This window comes from Felis catus, chromosome A2, assembly GCF_018350175.1.
Source record: "Felis catus isolate Fca126 chromosome A2, F.catus_Fca126_mat1.0, whole genome shotgun sequence".
Classification (NCBI taxonomy): Eukaryota; Metazoa; Chordata; class Mammalia; order Carnivora; family Felidae; genus Felis; species Felis catus.
Window position 1 is genome coordinate 86,902,490 of NC_058369.1, and position 25,859 is coordinate 86,928,348.

General features: G+C 39.1%; 1 protein-coding gene across 10 annotated transcripts in view; it reads right to left on the minus strand.

The window, feature by feature from the left end:
* Positions 1-23,222, minus strand: part of CACNA2D1 (calcium voltage-gated channel auxiliary subunit alpha2delta 1) — a 496,078-nt gene extending 472,856 nt beyond the window's left edge. For 2 of the 10 annotated variants that reach the window (XM_045052315.1, XM_011280348.4), the window contains exon 1: positions 22,365-23,219. In XM_045052315.1, coding sequence (XP_044908250.1) covers positions 22,365-22,459 — 95 coding nt within the window. In that variant the 5' untranslated portion in view covers positions 22,460-23,219. Of the gene's footprint in view, positions 1-22,364 lie in introns of all 10 variants that reach the window. The other 8 variants (XM_011280351.4, XM_011280350.4, XM_011280353.4 and 5 more) reach the window with 5 other exon arrangements.
* Between the last annotated feature and the right edge of the window lie 2,637 nt (positions 23,223-25,859).

The following is a 25,859-nucleotide window of genomic DNA, read 5'->3' on the forward strand; positions in this document are numbered from 1 at the left end:
GACCAAATCAAGGGAAAAGATTATCTTGGACCATTCTGGGTTTCCATTTTCCCTCATGTAATAGCGTTCCCTCCTCACCAATGTAGACAGCGCTCACTGGGATTACTGTTTCGATGCTATACCACTTTGTGTTGTCATTCTTGCAAGTGCACTGGCCTTAAAGAGAAAAACCCTGCATGTAGCTGTTCTCCACTTACAGCAGTAGATGAGCAGAAACACCTGGTATTCTTTTCATACTCATGAGGTTATTTTTGGTATGTGATCAGGCCAGCCCTATACAATTTCAAAGCCACGTACAAGAGAGAACACTATACGATACACCTACAATGAAGTTGAGTAGTACTGTGAGTTTGTCCCAATAGTGTTCTTATTGTTTTTGGGTCTCTGTTAATTGTTCCCCTCTGAAAAAAATGGAGCACTTTCAGCCAAGAAAACCTTCATTAGTTTTCTAAGCATCTTTCCCAGGTGAAACAAATACCCCTAACAAGAGTGTGTGTGTCCATGTTAATTACAGTTTGCCCACAGGCCACCCTGGCAACTGTCCAGAATTTCTGGTATCTACAAAGCATTTTATGCAGTGTGCACAAGGGCAGGATGGATTGTCTCATTTCCGCTCCAAACCCAGCAGGAAAGAGCAGACACCAGCACGATTCTGGTAAAGACATGTTTCATTGCAACATTTTCCTTCAGGAAATTCACAGATCTCCAGGAACAGGGGAATTATACCCCTGTACATTTGACTATATGTTAAATAATTACACTTCCTGCTTCACCAAAAACTAAATTTAACAGCTTAATTCAGAAAATATTTTGAACTAGCCAATTTACCTCTTTTAATAGCATACTTATTATCAGGGATTAATGAATAAAACTCACTGATGTGACAAACGTTAGCAAAATGCAAACACCACATAAGCATTGTGAAACTGAGCCAGAAATAGACAGCATTGGCAACAGGAATACATTTCATGGGCCTATTTATTGTGCAGATTTCACTTTGATCAGTGGTTCTCAACCAGGGGTGATCCTGCACCTCAGGAGACATTTCACAATGTCTGGAGACATTTTTTATTGTCATGACTTGGGGACAGGTTGCTACTGGCTTCTAAGAGATAGAGACCAAAGATGCTGCTAAATATCCTACAATGCACAGGACAAGCCCTCATTATAAAGAATGGTCTGGTCCAAAATGTCAATAATGCCAAGCTGGAGAAATGGATCCTTCAATTGTGTGGAAAAATTAGTGGTTTGGTTATAAATTCCACATCGTAATGCTATCTTCCCTAAGTGCCCATTAATAGACATTAATAGTCATTTTCAGTCAGATTTCTCTAAGTTGATTTTTCTAACGTGTCAATATTATATATTATTACCAAAGAGTAAAAATTATGAAATATAAACAAATATTATAACATTAAAATAAAACAATATAGCCTTTATCATGCTGTATCTGAATTTAGGAGCAACCAAAGATTGGTAAGAAATATACATGATTTAAAGCTGTATTGCCTGTAATATTAAGAATTCCAAAAATCCCCTTCCAGTTTTCATCCCATGATCAACTTGTGATTTTGTTTTCTTTTCAAGATAAAACATTGCTTTTAACCTACCACATCTTGGAGGCCAGAAACAGAATCGCTCTCACTGTCAGATAAAAGCATGAAAAAAGTATTCAGAAATGTACCTAAGTGGATATAAAGAGAAACTCCAGTTCTGTCTCTTAAAAAATGCTGGACTATCTTCTTTGTAAAACATTACAAAGAATACCCTGCTTTAAGTGTTTTGAGGTCCTTGTTTCCTTATTTTAAACAACCACAATTTTGCAGAGTATTTGCCTTTGATAAGTTTGTATTATGTTTTATGTGGAGCCACTTTTCAACCTTCAATTCAGAATGACAAAAAATAGAAATATCAGAGCAAAAAAGAAATCAAATCAAACTTTCCTCTAATGTTACTTGTATCACTTAGTTGTTTAAGTTTATAACTCAACTATTTTTTACAATTTTACTATTTTTACTATTTTACTATCTTTTGCATGTCCTTGAAAACATCTTTGTCCTCATACTAATGGTCTGCCTTTCTTAACCTACTACACTGGTATTCTACTACCTGTAATTTGATAAAATTGCACTCTTAATTATTATAAAGTATCACATATATCCACAGTTCTTTACTGGTCATGCTCAGTTTATTTCCACTGCACATATGCCACTAATAGCTATCAAAAGTGATGATTTTTATAGTAATATCTGATATTTAAGAGAAGAAATGTGAACTGAGGCAGAAAACCCTAAAAACCCATTCTTTCAAAACTTGTTCCTTGACTCTATGCCAGGACATTGGTAAGCACACTTCAGAAGCAGATAGTCTAGACATTCCTCTTCTGACATAATGTTTGGCAGTTTCATTACAAGGTGGAAGAGAACTACAGGAAAATCCTCTCTTTAAACATATGGTCTGCACTGGGGTGCCTGGGGACCTCAGTTGGTTGAGAGTCTAACTCTTGATTTTGACTCATGTCATGATCCCAGGGGCATGGAATAGAGCCCCAAGTTGGGCTCCATGCTGAGCAAGGAGCCTGCTTAAGATTAAGATTCTCTCTCTCGCTCTCTCTCTCTCTATCCCTCTCCCCAGCTCCTGAATGCTCTCTCTCTGTCCAAATATACATATGTATACATATATATATATACACACACACACATATATGTTTTCTATATATATGTATACGTATATATATGTTTTCCATATATATATATGTATACACACACACACACACACACACACACACACACACACACACACACACATATATATAGTCTGGATATATAGGGCCGACACATTAGAGATTTATCTGTGTTAATGAACTCTTTTCAAATGATATCTCCAGAAAGACTCTATTTATTCAATGGTTTGGGAAAGAAAAGTTCCTTTGAGGTTTTGTTTTGTTTTTAAGAGAGTGGGAGGTTTCAAATCATGGATGGAACATAAAAGCAAGAATTTGATCAACCAAGGAAAAGCTTATGGACACTTGATCCATCAAGAAAAGAATAAATATTGTGACACAAGTATATAGAAAGTAAGGCAGGTAGACCTAAAACCACATTTAACAGTTAGTGACTGCCTCCTACACTACTAAATATAATGCCCTCACTTCTATAGTGCTCACAGGCAAGTAGGACTGTTCAGAATTAATCAGATCAGGTAAGTATAAATGTGCCTTAATTCACAATCTAATTTAAAATGAAGATGGTCAAGAAAGAGAAAGAATAACCCAAAGACTTTCATTTCAGAACCATCTAAGATTAATGGAATAATCTCATAATTTTGAAATAATACATTGGCTTCATAAAAATTACATGATGCAGCAAAGGTTTTTGGTGCCTTATCCATACATAAGCTTTAAACGTATTTTCCCTTCCTACTGTTTCATGTAGTTCTAAGAAAAAGGCCTCACCAATCCCTAACCAAAGATGCTCACAAAGAAAATAATACTTTTAGATGTGACACTTACAAGACATATGGTTCTAAATTCTCACCCACATTTTCAGCCAAATTACAAATGCATTAAATGAAAACATTCATGTATGAGGGTCATCTTCTCCAGATGTTTTAAATGATGTGCACATAAGACATAATAATAGTTAATATTTCTGTAATAATTAAATGTAATGGTGACCAAGTGTTGGACAATTTCCATTGGTAAGAGTTCTGCATGTTTCTTACAATCATGGTCTTTGTAATGCTAAATTACCCATTCTCTTTCTTGAAGGTTATTTTCACACTACATAGAAACAGCCACAAATTTTAGTGTAAGATCCATGAAGTTATGTTATAAGGGAATTTACCAATAAGGTATTTGTGTGTGTGTGTGTGTGTGTGTGTGTGTGTGTGTGTGTGTGTGTGTGAGAGAGAGAGAGAGAGAGAGAGAGAGAGAGAGAGAGAGCTTATCCTGAAAATCACTTAGAAGGGATAGCTACTCTGGGAGTTACAGCAAGAGTTTGTCTAGCACTGTCAATATTGGCACTGTTATTGGCTTGATATCCTACCTATTAGTTGGGAGATGCAGCATCTTTATAAAAAGAGCTGTTGAATTCAATTAGTTTTAAGTGACCCACAAAAGGATTGAATGAGGACCCCTCGAGAGATTCTTAAAATATATAATTCTGTTTTTTAGGAAACAACTTTATCTCAATGGTCAGGAAAACTATAAAAGTGCTTGAGACAACTGTTGAGAATTAAGTGCATAGTGCTAGATTTTACTCAGAAGAGATTGCATAGAGGGGAGCCTGGTGGCTCAGTCGGTTAAGTGACCAACTTCAGCTCAGGTCATGGGTTTGTGGTTTGAGCCCCACGTCAGGCTCTGTGCTGACAGCTCAGAGCCTGGAGCCTGCTTCAGATTCTGGGCCATCCTTTCTCTCGTCTCCTCTCCTGCTCACACTCTATCTCTCTCTCAAAATAAATAACATTTAAAAAATTGTTTTTAATAATTTAGTGTGAAAATCTATATTTTAATGCCATTTTTAAACTGAAAACAGCAATTTAGTTACCTTAAATAGCTAAACGAATTAAACCAGTGTTCCTCAGGTTGTGCTCTGCAGATCAGCTCAAGGAAAAGTATAGAAAGAGTGTTTAGACACTTTTGCAACAGTTTAAAAAAGTAATGTTATGACTATTGAACCTAATGATTTAAAAACAAAATTCATATCTTTTTAAATTCCATTTTTCCATTCACTGATTTTCATTGTGTTCTACAAAATACGTATTTTCAATGGACATGAAATTTAGGAAAAAAAAAACAAAACCTCTATTCCTTTTGCATAGGTAGTGCAAAAAGGACCGCATTAGACAATTACTCTGGCCAGAATCCCTTGGTGTCAGCAAATCAATTAGTGCTACAGGTATAACAAGGGAAGTCCTGAACCAATCAGGCAACCAGCAGCACTGCCAAACTGAAATGACCAGGTATAGGGAGGGCAGAGCAAGAGAGCACCTGTTTGCAGAATAGAGGGGCCCCTTTTTAAAGTTAAATTACCAAGTACCCAGTAGTTATTGTGAAGAAGCATCTTATGATCATCTTCTCTTTAAAAAGAGAAGACATAGCTATTCACCTAAATCAGTTCACGGAAGAGGAGAAATTTTATATGGATGCTTTCCGTTACAAATGTACACTTCTGCATTAATACTTGATAACTGGGGCATTAATTAGAAATGCTACTCTTCCATATCAAGATGTATTTTAAAAAGAAATGCTGGGGCGCCTGGGTTCCTAAGTCAGTTAAGTGTCCAACCCTTGATTTCAGTTCAGGTCATGACCTCACGGTTTGTGAGTTCGAACCCCACATCTCGATTGGGATTCTGTCTCGCTCTCTCTCTGTCCCTCCCCTGCTTGCTTTCTATCTCTCTCTCTCTCGAAATAAATAAAAATAAAAACCTAAAAAAAAACGCTCATTAGGATTTTAGAAAATCACCTAGTTTATACAGGCCAGGAAATGCAAGTAATTTTAGGAGATTTAAGATATCATGAGGTAGAAACCTTAACTTGGAAATAACTTAAGCCTTTACATTTCAAAAGAATTGTCTTATAATTTTTCCACCCATTTGTTGACGATTTTGTGTAAATCGGCTTAAACCATAGCAGAGAGAAATCTTTTCTTCGTAGAGGGTGAAAAGGTCAGCTAACACCAGTAAAGAGTTGTTAGTGAGCTATTGGAATTTAGTCTCCTTACAGGATGGATCAGAACCGAGGTGGCAAAGCACAGGGTGCCTGGCAGCAAAAGGACGATAGGTCATCTGACTCAGCATTTCCACTGTTGGTGAACATCTACAGCTGGAGAAGAACGAGTACCCTATTTTCTGGTTGTTGGTGTTTTTACAATGGCTGTCTGATAGTAGACCTTGTGGAAGAAAGGATTCTCTGTTGGCTCCCACAGATCATCTGCACTCCTGCAGTGGGGGTTGGGCATGCGATCAAGAAGGGATGTCACTCCCATGACTACTAGGTTGTCCCATGGCAAAGGCAAAGGGGTTCTGTAGATGCAGGTAAGCTCCCAAACCACTTGATTCTGAGTTAATCAAAAGAGCGATGAGCATGGGTGTTGTATTCAATCAGGTGAAAGTCCTTCAGAGAGACTGGGCTCCTTTCTGAATAGATTTTCCCGCTGGCCTTGAAAAAGTAAACCATCCTATTCAGGACCTGCGGGGTCCTCATGGAAGTGATGTGCGCGTGGCCTCTGGGAGCTGAGAACAAATGGAAGGAGGGAGGAGGTATTCCTAGAACCACAAAGAAGTGGGGACAACCACGTAAGGTTAAAAGAGTAAGAGAAAGTAGCCCAAGGAGGGAAAGCAGACCAGTCAACACCTACTGCAGCCTTGTGGTGCCCCGAGCCACAGCTAGACTCCTCACCATGGAAACTGTGAGAAAAAATACACTGTTTTAAACCACTGGGTTTGTGGTAATAGATAATGCAGTATTAGAAATACCAAACTAGGGGCGCCTGGGTGGCTCAGTCGGTTAAGTGTCCGACTTCAGCTCAGGTCACGATCTCGCGGTCCGTGAGTTCGAGCCCCGCGTCGGGCTCTGGGCTGATGGCTCAGAGCCTGGAGCCTGCTTCCGATTCTGTGTCTCCCTCCCTCTCTGCCCCTCCCCCATTCATGCTCTGTCTCTGTCTCAAAAATAAATAAATGTTAAAAAAAAATTAAAAAAAAAACAAGAAATACCAAACTAAAGTCAATAAATGAATCTAGACTAGTAAATTCTAAACCAGGGGCTCATGTTATCTACCATCTTCATATAAAATGCCTTTGTGAAGATTGCTTTCATTCACTGTACTTTAAATCGGTAGACAGTACTCAATCAATCTTCTTTGCATAAATGCCGAGAATTTAAGAATACCCTGATTTCTCCCATCTAATCACACAATTACATTAGGAGGAAAGCAAGCCAACTGGGCACAAGGGAAAGCCACACCATATGTGATTCTGCACATGCATCTCTAAACTTTAAGATGTGTGATAAGCTCTAATAAAATTCTTCTCGAAAAATCAGAATGGAGGGGAGCCTGGATGGCTCAGTTGGTTAAGCGTCTGACTTTTGGTTTCGGCTCAGGTCATGATCTCTTAGTTCATGAGTTCGAGCCCCATGTAGGGCTCTGTGCTAACAGCGTAGGGCTTGCTTGGGATTCTCTGTCTCCCTCTCTCTCTCTGCCCCTCCCCCACTCTGTCTCTCTCAAAATGAATAAACTTTTAAAAAGAAGAAAAATTAGAATTGATATTTTAAGCAGTATAATCGATTTACACTGTTTTTTTTTTTAAACACTGGATAGTATTAATTTATCCCTCACGGTAAGGTATGATGTATTTATTGCTAGTCTTAAAAAAAGGGGTGGAGGGGACACGGGTGCCTGAATGGCTCATTTCGTTAAGTGTCAGACTCATTTCGGCTCAGGTCAAGATCTCACGGTTCATGAGCTCCAGCCCCATGTAGGGCTCTGCACTGACAGCACAGAACTTGCATGGGATATTCTCTCTCTCTCTCTCTCTCTCTCTCTCTCTCTCTCTCTCTCTCTGCCCCTCCCCTGATCACACTCACTCTCTCTCTCACTCTCTCAAAACATTTTTTTTAAAAAGGTGGGGCACCATTCTATGCTATACATAGTATCACAATTATTGCCGATACAGTTGCCAGCTTCAGATAACTTTCAACAATTACAAGAAACATATTATCCACAGGGAACATCTAGTATTTATTCCACAAAGCAAAAGCATCAAGTGACAATAGGACATTATTGTTCTGTACATAAGAATGCTATGTCCCTGACTTCATTATACATTTCTTAAGTGCAATTCAAGGGTAACACAGAGTACTAAAAAGGGCAGAAAACATCAAACTTGACCATTTTTGATTTCAGAAAGATTAACAGAAATGAAACTGAAATAGAAGGGGTAGGAGGTGGGACTTTTTCCAAAGCATACCCACAGGCACTGGAGTACTCAAGTCCCAGGAAAGATCTAGTTTATGTTCAACAGACACACTAATACCACGTCGTTAGGTAACAGTTGGGTGCTGATCAACTAGATGTTAGAAGGTGGGAAAGCCACGTATTCTTCAGGTCCCGTATCATTTGTGATGGAAACAAACAGGAACCCAAGTCACCTGATCCACAAAATTCTCCTGCTTCTAATCACGTATTTATTTGGTACTTTCTATGTGCCACTGCTTTACATGAATTAACATTCTTTTAAGTTTTATTTATTTTGAGAAAGACAGCGTGAGTGGGGGAGGGGCAGAGAGAGAGGGAGACTGTCAGCGTGGGGAGCCTGATGCAGGGCTTGAACTCATAAAACTGTGAGATCATAACCTGAGATCAAACCAAGAGTTGGATGCTTAACCAACCGAGCCACCCAGGCACCCTGAATTAACATTCTTAACTCTCACAACCTTATGAGGTTTTACCAACCATTCAAGTTACCCCAGCAATAACTGGAGAGCTGAGCTTAGGGCCCACACTTTTAACCAACCAGGCAAGTTCCATGAGAGAATTAAGCCTAATGTTCAAAAGCATCCATTCTTTAAAAAGTAACTTCTCTAGGGGCGCCTGGGTGGCTCAGTCGGTTAAGCGTCCGACTTCGGCTCAGGTCACGATCTCACGGTCTGTGAGTTCGAGCCCTGTGTTGGGCTCTGTGCTGACAGCTCAGAGCCTGGAGCCCATTTCAGATTCTGTGTCCCCCTCTCTCTCTGCCCCTCCCCTGCTCATGCTCTGTCTCTCTCTGTCTCAAAAATAAATAAAAACATTAAAAAAAAAAAAAGTTACTTCTCTATGCTTCTAGAATGGTACTAGTTACAGACCACTTTTGAGAGAACTGAAAAATAGTCTCCCAGATCGTTATCTGTGTTCTGTGGTTCAGATGAAGAAGACTGGTTAGAAAGGCTGCAACCACACACCAGATGAGCACTTTTTACAGCTTTGAGTACTTGGTAGTGGCATACAAGAATGTGTACTTGATGATACTTAGCATGAATCCAACACCCAAATCCATTTAAAAGACAGGAGACCTGAGTGTCTTAGTAGGAATCTGTTCTAATTTGGTCGAGAGGGTATGGTCCCAAGTGGCAGCTGATGTAGCTGAGCATCTCTTCCAGTGATGTAAACCCAACTTCAGACAATAACCATGACATACAGCATAAAAAAAACCTTAAACCCAAGCTCAGAACACTGAACAAGGTCTGGTGTGTTACATTTTTTACTTAGTCCTCTCCTTTGATTGCCTGTTCCAGAGAAGACTTTCTCTCAATGTTCTAATCTGTTTAACATGCGCACAGTAAGAGACTATTTAGAAAAATTAAGTAATTCCTAATACAGTCCAAAGACAGCCCCAGGAGTGGATTAAAACTGGGAGAAAGACCTCAGCTTCTACTGGTTTCATGGTAAATAGAATGAGAGAAGCTAATAGTCTCCACCCTTTGTTCAACAAATTCAGTGGGACATACACATACCAGGACTTGATGGCCTCTCATTTAAGCCTCATAATCTCCCCTACAAGGTATGGAATGTGACTGCTCTTGTATAGAGGGCAAAACTACAACTCAGGGAGATTAACTTCCCACGGTTACATGGGCTCTATCAGAGGCAGGGTTTAACCTTCACATTACCTGACTCAAAACACTGATTCTTTCAACCATACCCAAAGGCCTACCTTGAGTTCTAGAAACTTCCAGAAGACACTAGTCTGGTTCTGGCTTTTCTTGAATGGCTACCAAATGCTTCCTAGCAACTTTTGGAGGCCAGTCGTGCAATATGGAATCATTGGGGGTGATTTGATGGGAGAGTTGGAAGATGAAAAAAAGTGTGATCATAGGACTCAAAGCCAACAAAAAATTAAAATTATAGTCAGCAAGTATACATCCCATCCCATCCATTTTGATGTTCCAATTATTCCTAATGAAATTTGCAATCCTTCATATGTATGATAGCACTGCTGGACACTACAAAGCATTTTCAGGTTTTATAATGTCTTCTAAATATATATTCTACATGCATGTAACACATCTGAATCCCTATGTGTATTCTACTGTTTTATTATTTCCACTTCATAAGTCATTATATGTTTCTATTATATACAATGTTCACATATATTAATGTTACATACTTATGTTTATGTTTACATAGAATGCATATAATATGTAATATTACATATTATCTTATGTTTACAGTTACATACATAATAAACATCATATATAATGTTATATGCATCATATTTATATATGCCATATAAATATGATTCCCTGAAATTAGGGTGGGGATGCAGAAGAAAACAGGGAAAAAAGAAAAAAAAAACAGATTTTGAGTGGCATGTTGGTCTCAGGTTTTAGATCCCTCTGCATATTATAAAAACGGAATCCCAGGGGCTACTCTGCTTCACTTATAGAAAAACCCAGAAGGGGTAGGACCAAATCCAAGGCTTGCAACCCTCAAAGCACCCCTCTGTCATGGTCATTTACACCCAGGGACTCAGCTGGCTTTTAGACACCACACAGATTGTGTCACATCTGATCATTTAAGGAGATGAATGACCTCATCTAATTACCATACATGGTTTGCTCTGTGATGAGTTACCATTCCCCTAAGCTTATTTATTACCATAGAGTATTAATATAAATTTTAAACAATTATTCACCAGCAGACCTAACACCATGTATCAATCCCCTGGGCCCTGAGCTACACATGCACAATACAGTTTTACCTCATGAAAATTAATTCTGATTTCTACATTTATATCAACAGGACAATCAGGTGTTTTGAGAGACAACCAAGCCTTCTACATGTTTAATTTAGAGCAATCTGCACACCCTCCATTGTGCCCATCCTCCCGAGGCTTCCATGGCCCATTTGTCTGTCCCCTAACATTTTCGCAGATGCATATTTAGTCAATTCTAATATAATGTCAAGGCAATGAAGGGTTTGGTATTTTTAAAGTGACAAACATCATAAGAATTTTACACATTCCTTTCTGTGGCAAATGTCAAGATGACTGCCATGACGAGGCAGGTTCCTGGTGCTTGAAAGCACGCTGCTTCAATGGTATCACCAAGTTGTACTCATGAGTCATGTTATTAACGCCTAGCTTCATCTAAAACATCCCTTTCCTCCAAGAATCGATTAAACATGGGCAGGAGTAATTTTATTTAGGTGTTCAATATCTCACCACACAAGATAAGAGTTTGTGATATGCTGACCTCCCTTTATACTGCAAAGGGAAGGGGTGGCGTTAAATGAGTCCAACTAATCATCAGTTGGATGAGTCAAATGAAAATTGGCCTTTTCCAGGATGCTCCTGGCAGATTTGGACTGACTTCTGTGTTGGTTGCTAAAAATGCAACTGGTCTCGATTTTACTATTCTGTGCTCACCCAATTTGTAGGGATGTCTGGAATCATTTCTATAAACATTAAGGACACACGGCTTTATTAACTTTCCAATATTCTGTCTTGAAGCTGAAAACTCACATCTTTGTTTGAAAATGAGAGGTTATCAGCAAAGGGATGACTTTTAAAAATAGATTCAACCTCCTGTGGCACGCTTCTCATACAACAGGTGCTGGCCGAAATGTCAAGATAAAACACATCAAATCCTCTATGGTTCTGCTGTCTTCACGGTCCCTTTTAGGACACAGGTTGTGTCCTTGACCCAGAGACAGAACACTGCATTCCCTCTACTCCTTTCATCTCCTGTTTATGATTAAAGGCTACACAAGTTTTAAGAAGAGACATTTCTAAGGCCTGCTAAGCAATTCCTCTTCCCATTCATTTCAGGCTTTTCTAATGGCCCGAGTGATGTATTAGCACAATAATCTAGCTCGCTAAACCTTAGTCATCAATTCATGATCTCTTGAAGGCAGAAAAATCACATGTGGTACAAATAATAAAGCCTGCCCATTAAACAGTCCTTCAGAGATCCCCAAGCATCCTCTCCTTTGATCCTCATAATATAACACTGTGATTCAGGATTAAGTTAATATTATCCTTGTTCTGCAGATGGAGAAACTGAAACTGAGAGTTAGTTTTACTCTGCTTTACAATGGCTCCTCTTTCCACTGGACCTCACTGCTGGAATGTGCAGCCATCCACAAGTGGACCAGGGCGGATGCTAACATACCAAAGCTCCTGCCGTAAAATGGCAGCAAACTACAGCAGGTAAGTGTAAGACGCTGTATCAAGCCAGGTGGGATCTAATTTTAGCTCCTAAGAAAATTCAGAAACATTCTTCATACTCTAAGTTTCACTTTCCTCATCTGCAAAACAGGGAAGATACTAATACTTATCTTAAGGGACTGGCTTGAAAGGTGGATCGCTTAAAAAACATGCAGTGTTACTTTACAGTGTTTGGCCTATGGAAGAAGCTCACAATGATCAGGAAGCAATATTACAATGACTGGAAGATGTTTGTCAGTAATTAGTGTCCAGGCATTCTGCAGGAAGAGACATCAAAATTAGCTTAAATACAGTGTGAATACCTATGGGAGAGAAAAAAGGGCAAAGTCACAAAAGGGAAATAAATAGCCCATTCTTCTCATCTGATTCTTCTCATCTCTTGTTACAAACCACAAGAGTGGTTTTTCCACACCGAGCTGGGACCAATGAGATCAAGACCGATTCTTAGATCCAGTGACACCTGCGATCCTCTCCATTCATTCAGTCATATTGGAAACTCAGGGAACCACTGTGATGGCAGCTGCCCCAGTGATTTCCAGACCTTCAGGAGACATGACATGCCTCTGTAAGGGGTGACCAGGGACAGGCTTTGCAGGAATATCCTGTCAGTGCTTTGTTATCCTATCACATTCATTATTTTGTTTTCTCAAAAACGATCTGCCGCCATTCAAATTTCTGCCCCATGCTTAAGACTAGACACTGACAGTAAACGCACCCCAATATGCCAAGTAACAAATATATAATGCTAAATTGGCAAAAGAACTATTTGCTTTTTTTCCCTTTTCACTGATATCTGTCATCTTTCTACCGTAAACAAACGCACATATTAAAACCGCAAAACCACATAGACTTTCAACATAATCTCTCCAAAACAAGGTAGAAGAAAAAGACAAAAGGGAGCCAAAAGTTGCTGTGTCCCAAGGGACTCTAGTGGGGAACTGGAGTTTTGTCACTATCAAATAAAGAAAAACACTAGTTGGTGCATCTCAAAATTTGGACATTACTGATGTGTATGTATTACATTTCTGAATCATGTCATTCCTTCTTGAGAATGGAATCTATAATTTGGAACACTTCTCTAAAAACATCTCCAGCAAATTAAAAGTGTGTCTATCCAATATTCCAACCATCTGCTCTAATTCTCAAGGCTGTTTCATATTTCAGAAGTTACTTTGTAAGACATTGTTTTTCCTCTTGATCCCTTCCTCACCTGCCTCTGTCAGAACACTCATGCATCAATCATGGCCTCTCTCATCTCTCATCTGCGCCATTTAGCCTTCTCCCTCTGATAAACCCAACCCTCCTGTCTGGTAACACTTACTTGGTTGTGTCTACAACCTTCCCCACCCTCCAAGAGCCTTTTTCTAAAAACTGTCTCTTTTCTGTCAATGACGACTTAAAGAAAACCAGAGACTGGAATGAGAGGTGATCCTGACGGCAGCCCCACCCCTTTTGGCAGTTGTTGGTACATCCTTGACCTTAACTCCCATGATTAATCATCCAGCCACTACCATTGAAAAACATTTCCTCTTTTGATCTAACATAGTCCTATGGGTTTCTGCTATGTACAGTCCCAAATGACCTAATAAAACTCCTAATACTGTAAAGAAAACAATGCCAACTCCCTTAAACTTTCTTTTCTAAACTGCCTATATCTCTCTTTTGTCACATTGCCATTCCTTGAGAGAATAATCTGCACTTGATGTTATATTCTCACCTGCTACCAACTCAAGGCACTGAAACCATGCTTCTGTCTGCAATATCTACTGGAACTACTGGAACTGTTCTTATTTTATCCAAAGCCCCTACAGATACATATTTCTAATCACTTAATAGTCTACAGAGACACGGATGTCCAACAGTGAAACTATTACCTTCATTCACCCCCATCATTCGTCCCATGTTCTCTAGTCTACAAAGTTCACTGTAGCATTATCTACCTGATAGAGATCTTAGAATGATCTCTGACTTAGCTCTTCCTGATTCCCCAAATCCCACAGCACCTGAAATTTTACTTCTCGATCAGGTTTCATGTCTGCTCTGCTGCCCCCTTGCCACTAATCTTTTGTGGACCCTGGGCATCTCTCACTCTGGGAATGCTGCAATGGTTTACTAAGGGCTCTCGACAGCTCTGCTTTAGCTATCGGCCCTCTTGAAATAGTCATCTACAAACTGGGATTCAATTTGTTTCTTTTAATCTTTATTTGTTTTTGAAAGAGAGAGAGGGAGACAGAGTGCAAGCAGGGGAGGGACACAGAGAGAGGGATGCACAGAATACAAAGCAAGCTCCAGGCTCCAAGCTGTCAGCACAGAGCCCAACACGGGGCTTGAACTCACAAGCGGTGAGATCATGACCTGAGCCGGAAGTCGGATGCCCAACCTATCGAGCCACCCAGATGGCCCTACAAACTGTGATTCAAAACATATTACTTTTATTTGTAATGCGGACAAATCTCAGCAGGAAGACCAACATTGTTTGTGAATGTAGCGCTGGGATCCCATAAACTTCCACGGTGTTGTGAACGCTGCCCATCCCCTACCTCGGGTGAGGTAGAAATAGAGCCCTGATGCAAACATCATATAACCTGGACTCAAACCAATGGCCCCATCCCAACATCTCTTCCCACCCAGAAGCCCTATGCCTAATACAAAGCAAACTTTTCCTCAACATGCTAGGTGCTTCTCCTTGCTCATGCTCTGACAGATCCCACAGCTTTACAGTGGGCATTGAAATGTAAATGCCTTCAATGGGGACTCCCTTCCTCAGTTTGGATACTCAGTATATAGTTCAGTGCACTACATAATTGGCACTTAATAACAGTAACTACATTAACCGTTAAATTACATTTGATGTTAAAAATATCTGAAGCAAGAGATGTTTAAAAAAGAGAGTAACTTAGAAATATTTTTAAAATATAACATGCACTACGTACTTAGAGGTCAGAGGTCTTCAACGTACTAACTAGAAGCCTACCTACCTGCAAAGTTATTTCACTTCTTATAATCGAATTGAAGAAATTGACTCGTAGAATTTCTTTTTTTTTTTTTTTTTGATGATCAGTAAGCTTTTACTAAAGTGTTATCTTTAATGTTTCTTATCCAATTAACCATTTTCCCATGGGTTTCCTAAAAAGATAATGTTTAATTGCTTCTATCTTTTGAGATCTAGACAATTACATTGTCTTTTGTATCTAAGGTGCGTGTCCATAGTATAAATATTTAGGCCTCTATAAATGAATATTATGTGTGGTCAACATAATTTCTAGGATAACCACACTCACTTGGGAAATGGGCAAAAAAATGAAAATTAAAAAATAACCAATCGCCCCCTTTAGCATCCTTAATGTAAATTTGCACCATGTAAATCAGAAAGCTCCTTTGTCTGCCTCACAGACACATGCGTCATTTCTCATGGCATTTTCACCACAACACCTTTTGATGGCTTTTCTAAGACAGATTTTCTAAGTGTGCCTAAGCCCATTTATTTTACTGAGCCATTCTTCCCTTAACCCTCAAAATAAGACATCATTAATGCCTAACCATCCCTTTATATAGCCTGACAGTAGGCACCTTAGACAGAACAATTTTATTAGCTCTTTCTCCTCTCTCCCCTAATTATCCCCCACAGTATGTGGGCAAATGTCAGAGGAAACAATTGTCTAGACTGTTTGACAAGTGTTGATCATGTATAACAGATTTATGAGTGCATCAGAATCCCTCAACAATTTTCCAATAGAGAGAAATATTTGAGAGTAAGAGAAAGTCCTCGGAAATAGTCAAAGAAGATTCACAGAAGTAGGCCCTGAGGTTTAATCACGGGTAACTTGGGAGAGAACAAACCAAAAACTCTCCATTTGATCTGGTGTTATATGCAAATAATAATAAATTATGATTAACAGTAAATGTGTAGGTGTATGAAAGAGACAGAGAAGCAGCAATTAATTATCTGAATAAAAGAATACAGGAGTTTTTTTTTTCTTTTTTTTTCAGTTTGCCAGGAGACAACTATAATAAATTTTTAATTACCCAGGAAAAAAGAATTTCAAATTGACAGTAAGATTATCCCCAAATCAGAAGCATTTAAATGGACAACACCATTATTATCCATGGCCATCATTTCTAGTTTAAGTTGTTCTTCCATTTATGATATAGAATTTAAAATGTATTCTATTTTTTTAATCCAGCAGAAGCATATGGTTAAAAAAAATCAGCAGAAGCAAATGTTAAAATAACATTTAGCCAGAAATATACCGCATTCATATTCAAAGAGAACTTTAAATATTGCTTCATATGTAACAACCTGATTCTGCATTATTGAAATTAACTGTAAAAGTGTGCCAGTTTGTTAAGGCCACAGTGTCAACCTCTTCCTTGTTTATTATCTCTTTAAAATCTGTATAAATGGCAATTTTAAGGGAGCAATAATATTGAATGACTACAAATTACACAAATCTAAAAGTTTATATTTTGCAAATAACATTTTTAAAACTGTTCACACTTATCCTTTGTTCCTAAAGCATGTCACACCAAAGGTTTAATTCGTACACATTTCTAAGTATCCCACATCTAAATGGCAAAAATAAAAATGGCTCAGTATGCAACGGCCTTTTAATAGGTGCCCAACATTTCAAGTGCAATACCTTCTTTCCCACAGTTATTTTGTTAAAAAGACGACAACAGCTTCTTGAGAATCATACTTCATTTGTTAGTCATCAATTATATTAATAACTTGTCTCTACAGGAACTGAGCATTACAACCTGGTTTTTGTATACAATATCTCATTTGATTCTTGACAAATTATTTTGAAATGCTAGTGTTATAAAAATATTCTGAGATTCAGTCCCTAAAAGCAGTTGTGTGTTGGCAGAAACTTGTTAATAAAATTGCCCTAGTGAGGCTTTTCTACCCCAGCAAACCACTTGACGAAGGTTAAAAAAATACATATGTGTGCGCACACACATTTGTATGTATGTAATATGTGCACACACACAGAAATATTCCCTAATAAACAAAATGCTATAATATAAAGTAGACAAATTATCTTGATTATGCTATGTTGATATTTTGAACCCTCACGGGAAAGGTAAAAATCGTAGTTTTCACAAAGTACTACACCATTTTTAGTTCAGTTGACATTAAAGTCAATTGCCTTTTTTTTTTTCAAATCTGTAAATATGACACAACCAGTTTCATGATTTTGTGCCCCCCCCCACACACACACAAATAAATCACGGGTAAGCTACATGGTCAACCATCTCCATACAGTTCCAAGTTTACTGGAAAGCAACCATATGAAAGGCTTGGGAACATCTGTGGTACTAAACATAGTCCATGAAAAGACAAAGTGGCTGACACTGTGGGACACAGCGTCTGATGCACACTCCAAGCCAAGTCCGCAAATGCGGACTGGAGGTAACAGAACAGAGTTCCTAACCCACCATAAGCAGCTTAAATGCTTTTTTGAAATACGACAACAAACAGCTCTTTTATTACAAATGATGGAAGGCTGACACATCAGTAACAACCAGATGTTACTTTTTAGAAATAATGAAACAAATTCTGATTTTTTTTCAAACTTCTGAGTATGATTTACCTTAGAACTCTGATTATGTCTATGCCTGCAAGATAATGAAGGAAATAAACAAATCAGGTGATTTCCCTAAGATATTTTATTTTAACCATTTAAGTCTCCATTTTAAGGTTATAAATCGTTTGAAGACAGACACTAGAAAACAAGATGTGAATTGAGAAGAACAGATTGCTTTCTTGGAAATCTGTATCTCTATTAACAAATATGAAAAAGAAATTTCTGTGTATGTGTTCTATATAATTGTACTCCAGAAAACATATCAATTTAATAATAGTTTGTTATGGGTACAATATTTTAAGTTATTTTAAAAGTTCCTAAATGCATTGCTATTTCTTATATATACTTCTAAAAGTATATAGAAAATTTGAATACACAATTTGCATGTCTTTTTTATATTTTTGCAAAACCTTACCAGGTGTAAACCCAAAAATGAAGAGTATTTCATTAGGTTATTTTTTATCAATGTTGGACAAAAAATAGAAAAGTATCTGTGTAGTCAGGTTTCTTTGAAGAAAAAGAGTGGCAAAGTTTCTATTTTCACAATGAACAACGTGCTATAGATTCTAATTTTATATACATTTATTAAGTTAAAATCAAATAGTGAAAGCTATACAAAATAATAAAGGTACATTTTATCTCCTTTTTTGTAAGCCATAATAACCTTAGATTCATGTACCTTTCAACAAAATTCTTTAGACTATATACATTACATTCTGCCTAATGCTCATTCAAATGCCAATCCAAATAGCTACACATATACCCAAATATAAACATTAAGAAACTTAACATCATGCTACTACTTACCTGAAAAATATATGTATTGTTGCATATTTTAAACGTACACCTGTGGAATAATAAATGTTATCTTACGATTAAACTTATGAGAACAAATTAAAGATCTGAGAAAGGGATTTATTAATGTTCAATGTTTTTAGGTTTTAATTTACACTTAATATTTTATCTCATATCTCATCTTAGGGCACATTTCCTTGTGCGTGTAGTACGTGAACAGAAACTGTTAAGCTCACATGAAAATAATTATGTCACTTCTAACACATGAAAAAGATATGCATTCCACTGTTATGACACAAATAAAAAATTTATTTTCCATAGTCTTTAAATATATATTTGTCAAATAACAGAAAAAAATATTTACATCTCAAGTATTTAAACCCCAAAGTACTATTCTCTCATGAGATATATTTTTTCCTGTAGATAGCTATAATTCTTTTTAATATATTTATTTTATTACACAGTTTATATATATTATATAATTATGTATTATTTTAATATATTTATTCTATTACACAGTTTATATTAAAAGTTTATATTAGTTTATATTAAAATCCCCATATACCAATGGGCTCTCAGCCAATTATTCTTGGCTGATTGGCATTTTGATATGACTGAGATAAAAGTTTAACATTAACAGTAGTTACACTACAGTGTTTTTCTTTAAATATGGATTTGTAAATAGATTCTAAAATAAAGAGCAACAGATTTAAATTAGCATTACAATACTGGCCAAATACATATTATCCAGAGTTTTAAAATAGAAGTGTTTTCGATTATGTGCCAAGAAATTATTTCTAGAACAAGCAAGAACTCCCTCTTTGAAAACTATATCTTAAACTACCAATATAACATGTGCGTACTATAACATAAAAATGATGTGTTTTCCATTTATATATAAACCAATATACATTAGATGGTTGCTACCATATGGCATATTTATGATTCCCACTTTACTGAGACAATCATTTCCAGAAGAAAAACCTAACAGCAAAAAAAAATTGCATCAAAATTCCTTTCTTGGTAGTGTTAAAAAAAAAAAAACACTTCATTATTTCAGGGTTAGGTGTTAGAACTATAACTTTAATCACATTTACTGTACTTTAATCAAGAAGAATATGCTGCATGACAATATATGCTAAGGCATAAAAAATAAAGAAGGTATTTAGAATGATACACTATTTCTTTTTTATTATAATAAAACTTAAGCCTTTAATATTACTGTAAACACTAGCTAAAAAAATTAAAAGTTTGTATTAGTAATTCTAACTCAAGTCCCACCCACTGAGTGCACAATTAATTTTATACTGTCTCGATGGCATGTTTCTCCTCTTAAACTACTCAAAAACTATTTAGACCACTTTTTCTGGGAAAAGTAAAATTGTCAAAAAACAAAAGAATTTATTAATGATTTCTAGACAAATTTAGAAATAGGACTGTAATAATTTGCCTTTAGTGATACTCTAATCTTTGTACTGAGTTTTTATAAACTTGAATTTTTTCCCAACCATTTGAGATTTATCATGGTAAACACTCCGTATGAATTGTTTTCTTGCAAGAAAAGCAAATGGCACACCTTGGTGAAATTAATACTGTACCTTTTTAAATTTCATGAAGTTTATTCAGAAATCTACCATGAAGGACAAATGTCAACTATCATTTCTCCTGTCCTTAGAAGATGGTATTTTAACTTTTCAAATGAATTACTGAAGAAGCAGAAGCCTTACAAAAATAGTGTTAATATTATACCTACAGGAGACTGACTTAGCTCTACAAGGTCTTTTATTAAGCGCTTATTCCACGAAACAATTAACATTTCATTATTTGAAAATGTCTTCAATTTCCTTTGTTAAAAAATAAATTTCAAATCCTTTCAAAGAAAAGAAAAGAAATTGTGGTTTCCTAATTCCTTTTTTCACCAATTATTTTCTTTCTGGTCTCCAGTGAATTTCTGACAGTAAACATTGAATTATTTTAATTTTAGGAAAACATTTTTTGTAGATACCCTTCTCAAAAATAAGGATTTGTTCATTAATATTTTACAATGGGATGTTCAGGAATAGAAGGTTGTATTTTGTTGCACTTTAAAAAGCCATCGTTTTCCCCAATGGGGTGATGGTGTATTCCCTCCGAATGAAACAAATATTGATAAATTGTCAGTTAAGAAAACAACATGTTAAAAGCATGTAAACTGAACACACTGATTCCTTTTTTAAAGAGCCACTTCTTCATTTGACACAAACGCAAGGGAGTCACTTGAGTTCTAGCTTTATAGGCCAAGCTACAAAAAGAATAAAAAAGTAAATCACTAAAAGTGTAATTGCCTACTAAGAGTGAATTATTCTGAAGCATCTTTAAAGTAATTCTTACTCTATATATTTCAAAATATCCGCTGGGAACTTCCTGCCAATTAAACTAAGACCTACAGATGGTATTTTCCCTTTCGCTTCATAACAAAAAGGATCTGCAATCTTTTTTATGGAAGATTATCTAAAAAGGGACATGACTGTAAATCAGTGACGAAAAATATTAGACACTCCCCTTCTCCGGGTTAGAATGGGCATCCTTCAGATTCTTGCACCGGCACCTCATGTAATAAATACTTTAAGCTGCATCTTAAATAAGAGCTGCAGGGTTTCGACTGGTAAAGATTCACTGTTAGCAACCACCAAAAACTCCAGGATTCAGCACTCAGCCAACAAAGGACAGCAAATAATTCCCAACAGCATAAATACCGGGAAGGCTACCTTGGGCTTTGTTTTTGTTATGTAAAATGCATTAAAGTGACTCATCCATTTAAGATCACCTACTCTTAGAAGCTTTAAAGTACCTTTAAGAACCAAAATAAATGCTTTCCCAACCTGCCCCATAGGCTATTCAGCGCATTTTAAAACGTGTATATATTTTTATGAGCTACTGACTTTGCTTCTTTTTTCAAACCCAAGAGAAGAGAATTATTTTTCATTCCTTTCCTGCCGTGTGACTATACAGTTACCTTTAAGCGCTCTATTTCCAGAGCAGCAGCGAATTTTTTAAGTTATTTTAGAAATGTTAAAAATAAGAGAAAATTGCAGGAGACTCTGGAGACGATCATCCCTCCCTCAAAGAATAGATTCTATTCATTTTAAGAACAGGAGAAGCTTGTCTACCGGCACTTAGATGCTTCAAATGCAGGATGAGGAGGCTGGATGGTGTGGTCCCAGGACCTGCGAGACCCCCAGGTGGACAGCACTCTCAGCTGCGTTGGGTGAGCACTCTTCGGAGGAGAATGACTGTCAAGTGCGCCCAGTAATTTGGGACCTAAACGAGTTTGGGTACCAGAGCAGCGGGAGAGCATCCCCCAGGGCCAAGTGAGGGAAGAGTCCACGCTGCCCTAGCAAGCCAGAAATTACCTATTTGTAAAACACCCACCCAAACGCAACTTGTTACCGGACTGAGTGTGATGACAGCGGGTATCTGGCTGGAAACTTTTTTCGCCCCAGCACAGCTAAACTCTTTCAGTGTAGGGAATCCTTGCAGAGCTGGGCGGAGGCGCCGCGAGTCGTCGGCGGCGGACGGTTCCTGGGACAGCCCGGCTCCACCGAGGCGCCCGAGACGCCGGTTCGGCGCGCATTCCGGCGGCGAGCCGCGCGCACCTCCCACCCCGGCCTCTCCAGATCCGAGCCCGGCTCGCTCCCCACCCCCACGGGCTGAAAAGCCCCGCTGGTCGGGAAAGGTCCCCGCGCCCAGCTCCCGCCGCACCCCTCGGCCCGCACTCCCGGCCCGGCGACTTACGTGACGGCCGAAGGGAACGGCTCCTCCGACGAAGGGCCGATCAGCCAAGATTGGAAAAGTGTCAGAGTCAAGGCCAGCAGGCAGCCAGCAGCCATCTTCGCGATCGAAGATCAATCCCGCCTCCCTCCCCGGCCGGGGGAAGGAGCGGTGCTGGAAACCGCGGGCGGAGGACCAGGAGCACAGTCCGCCCGGACCGCGGGCGTCCGGAGGGCTGGCGCGCCCGGGGCCGGGGCGCGGACAGGCGCGGGGGGCGGCAGGGGCGAACCCCGCGCGGGGGAAGGGGCGGCGGCGGGCGGACCCACTAGCGCGCGTCTGCTGCTCCGCGCCGCGGCTGCCGCGCCTCCGCCGCCATCAAGGGCGACTTTGGAAACAGACCTGGGCGAGTCCGCCGGCGCTCGCGCGCTCTCGCTATCTCTCTCGCTCTCGGTTTCCTGCCTGATTTATTCTCCTGATTGCTGGGGAGAAGGCGGAGGCGGAGGCGGGGGCGGAGGAGGGGTGACGGCGCTGGGGAGGGGGTGGGGGTGGATGCAGGAATGGGGGAATGGCAGGCGGAGAGACTTGTGGCAGCGAGAGGCTCCGTCTGGCTTCTCCGGGCAAGTCAGAGGGAGGTGGCTGGGGGTGGGCAGCAGGAGGGCTGGGCGTCAGAGCAGTCGGGCGGAGACGGGCCCGGAGCAGCCCTCCATACAAGGCAGAAAGGAACTCCCAAAGTCGGCGTCGGCTTGCTCCCGCCGCCCGGCGTGAGGCGGGGGAGCGGACCCAGCCCCGCGGGGCTCCCGGGGGACAGCCAGCCGCCCAGCGGGCATCCACAGGCTGCAGAGCTCCTGCTGAGTACCGGGCTCGCGTCTTCGGGGGTTATTTTTGCACCAGCAGGCAGCGTCCCCCCAGCCCTTCTCCCGGGCGCAGAATCCACCGCCTGCCTAGGAATCGTGGAGAAGTGATGTGACAACAAATGTAGGAGGGGTTTGTATTTGCATTTTAAAGCACCAGTTTCGACTCTACCAGGTGGCACTATTTATTTGCCCTGGAGTGCCAGAGGCGAGAGCCTCTGGCGTGGCTTAAATGACAGTTGTGCCAGCGGCCCCCTTGTCCAAGTAGGGCTCACCTGACGAGGACGGAGCCTCAGGGCCGGGCTGAGGACTGTCAGAGAAAGACCTGAAGCTGTAAAATCTTTCCAGACCTGCCGTTTAGTAGGACACAGGGGTGAAGGGACGAATTCTCCTTCCCAGAAGAACAGTGCTGGGGAGAAGGGCTTTGTAACATCCTAGTGACACCACCTCCAGAAGGTTCAAAACGCCCTGCTTTAGCCACTGGGCTGCCTTGCCTTGACAGGGAGGGATGCTGCAGGCTGAGTGCACTTCCTCAGTGTGAAAACACGAACCGGGGATATAGCGGGAACAGGTGGCAACTTGCGAAACGGACTCGAATGCGGAGGGGGAATGAAGGGAGGGGGTGGGAGCAGCAATGGCGGACCCGTTTCACCTCCACCCCCGGGAGAAGCATTGGCAGGGCCAGCTCAGGCCTTTCTAGAAAGAGCAGAAGGGTCTGGGATTAGGCCTTTCCCCAGGGCACAGGCCTCCTTCAGGAAGGAAGTGGTGTGCCAGGGGTGGAAAGGTTTTCTTGAATATCTTAAATTCTTAAACTCCCTATCGTGCTGTACTGGGGCACTTTTGGCAGGAAGTGAAAAGAATGCCATTTCTGATGCAAAAAGTATGACCATCCTGCATATGCGTAAAAGCTGTAATTATGGGGTGGTTGTAAGATTTTTCATTAGCTCTTTTTTGAGTTTCAGGAGGAGCTTGTGAAAGGAGAATTTATTAATTCGAAATTGATTTTCCGGCTTCTCCCCAAACAGAGAAGACCAATAATACTTAGTAGCAAAAATTTTTAAATGTATGTGATTTTATGATTCTTGACCTGGTGATGTTTTCTTCTTCCTTATTCCTTTTGTGTGTGCCTTGTTTGTTTTCTTTATATTCTCTACATCTCTAGCTTGCTCTTTCTTTCTTTCTTCCTATTCTGAGTGGCCTCACAAAAGGCACCCCACCGTGACTTAACTTAGTTTGTTTTTTCCTAAGCATGGAGTGTGGCAGCAGGAGCCAGCAAATGAGAAATGCAGTGGGATGTAATGGGACTGAGAACTAGAGCTTGGGAAGGATATTTCAGGTAACTGAAGATAGCCTTCCACTCCAAATTTAGATAACCAAATAGTCAACTCCTTCATTTTTTGTTTCAATTTTTAATGATTCAGATGGTTTTCCTTCGCAGCATGGGGATTACGAATAGCAGAATTAGATGCCCATTACTGTCTATGTGATATGTTGGTATCATAATAGCCTCCCTACATAAAAATACTGTATCATATTCTGTCAATTATTTCAATGATGACTTCAGAGTTCCTACGAAGGAAGTGCATCCTATCCCATTGACAGCTAAGAGAAAGAGCTTAAAGAACAAAAGAAATGTAATAAACTTCTAGAGAAGGTAAGTCAGCCTTCACAGTTAGCTTTTGGCCTTTGAGACAGATCTCAATTTCTTCGGATCCCTCTGACGAAGCACTGTGTTCTCTAATATCTGAAGCTGTTGAAGAAACATATTGCTTCTATAATTCTTTCTTGAAGGTGTTGGTTATCAACTGTAAGCCGAAATCATTGCTTAATGCTTTGTTGTGAGGTTTGCTCTTAAAGGCTTTATCGGTTTAAACCTTTCTAATGAGGATATTCAAAATGTGGCTTTTATTTCTAAAGTATGATAACTAAGAGGATCAATTTCACAACCTAGCATTATGTGCCTGTTGGATTAGCCATAGCCTCCTACAGTGCATTGTTTCAGCTCAGTTATTTTGCAAAATTCCATGGAAGCCAGATCATATCCCACTAATTTTAATAAAATTTTGCTTATTCACCAAAACTATTGTTATTCTGGGTAAAATATTTATAAATCATAAGGATTGATGATGAAACTTGTCTTATGGGCTATCCATAAGCAAGAAGTCAGAAATCAATATCTACTATGCGTTTAAGAGGAAATAATCTAATAAGGAAGATTAATGAAGATTTGATGTCTATATTAATCATTTCTAGAAAAAAAGTTTAATCCAAAATATTTAGTTCATGAAAAGCATTGACTTTTACTTATGATCAACTTATTATTTCTAACTTTTGGCTAACTCTGAATTGTTACTACAAGTAAATGTTTATGTACATTTTATTTTTATTAAAAATGAACAAAGGACAATATGACCTAATAGCCATGAAATTTTCCATCTCCTTTTTTTGTTTTAGCTTATACTATGCATATTGGTAGCATAAAATTCAATTTTTGTGAGCATATTTTTGTATGTATAAGTGTTTTTGTATAATTCTTTTTCAATAAATGAAATCTGATTTCTTCAACATTTTTGCTTTAAAAATAAGACAATGTAACTAAAATGTCTTATATTTTCTCTTATGTGCAAACACACAAAGAGACTCTAAAAAGAAAACTAATTCTCCTTGG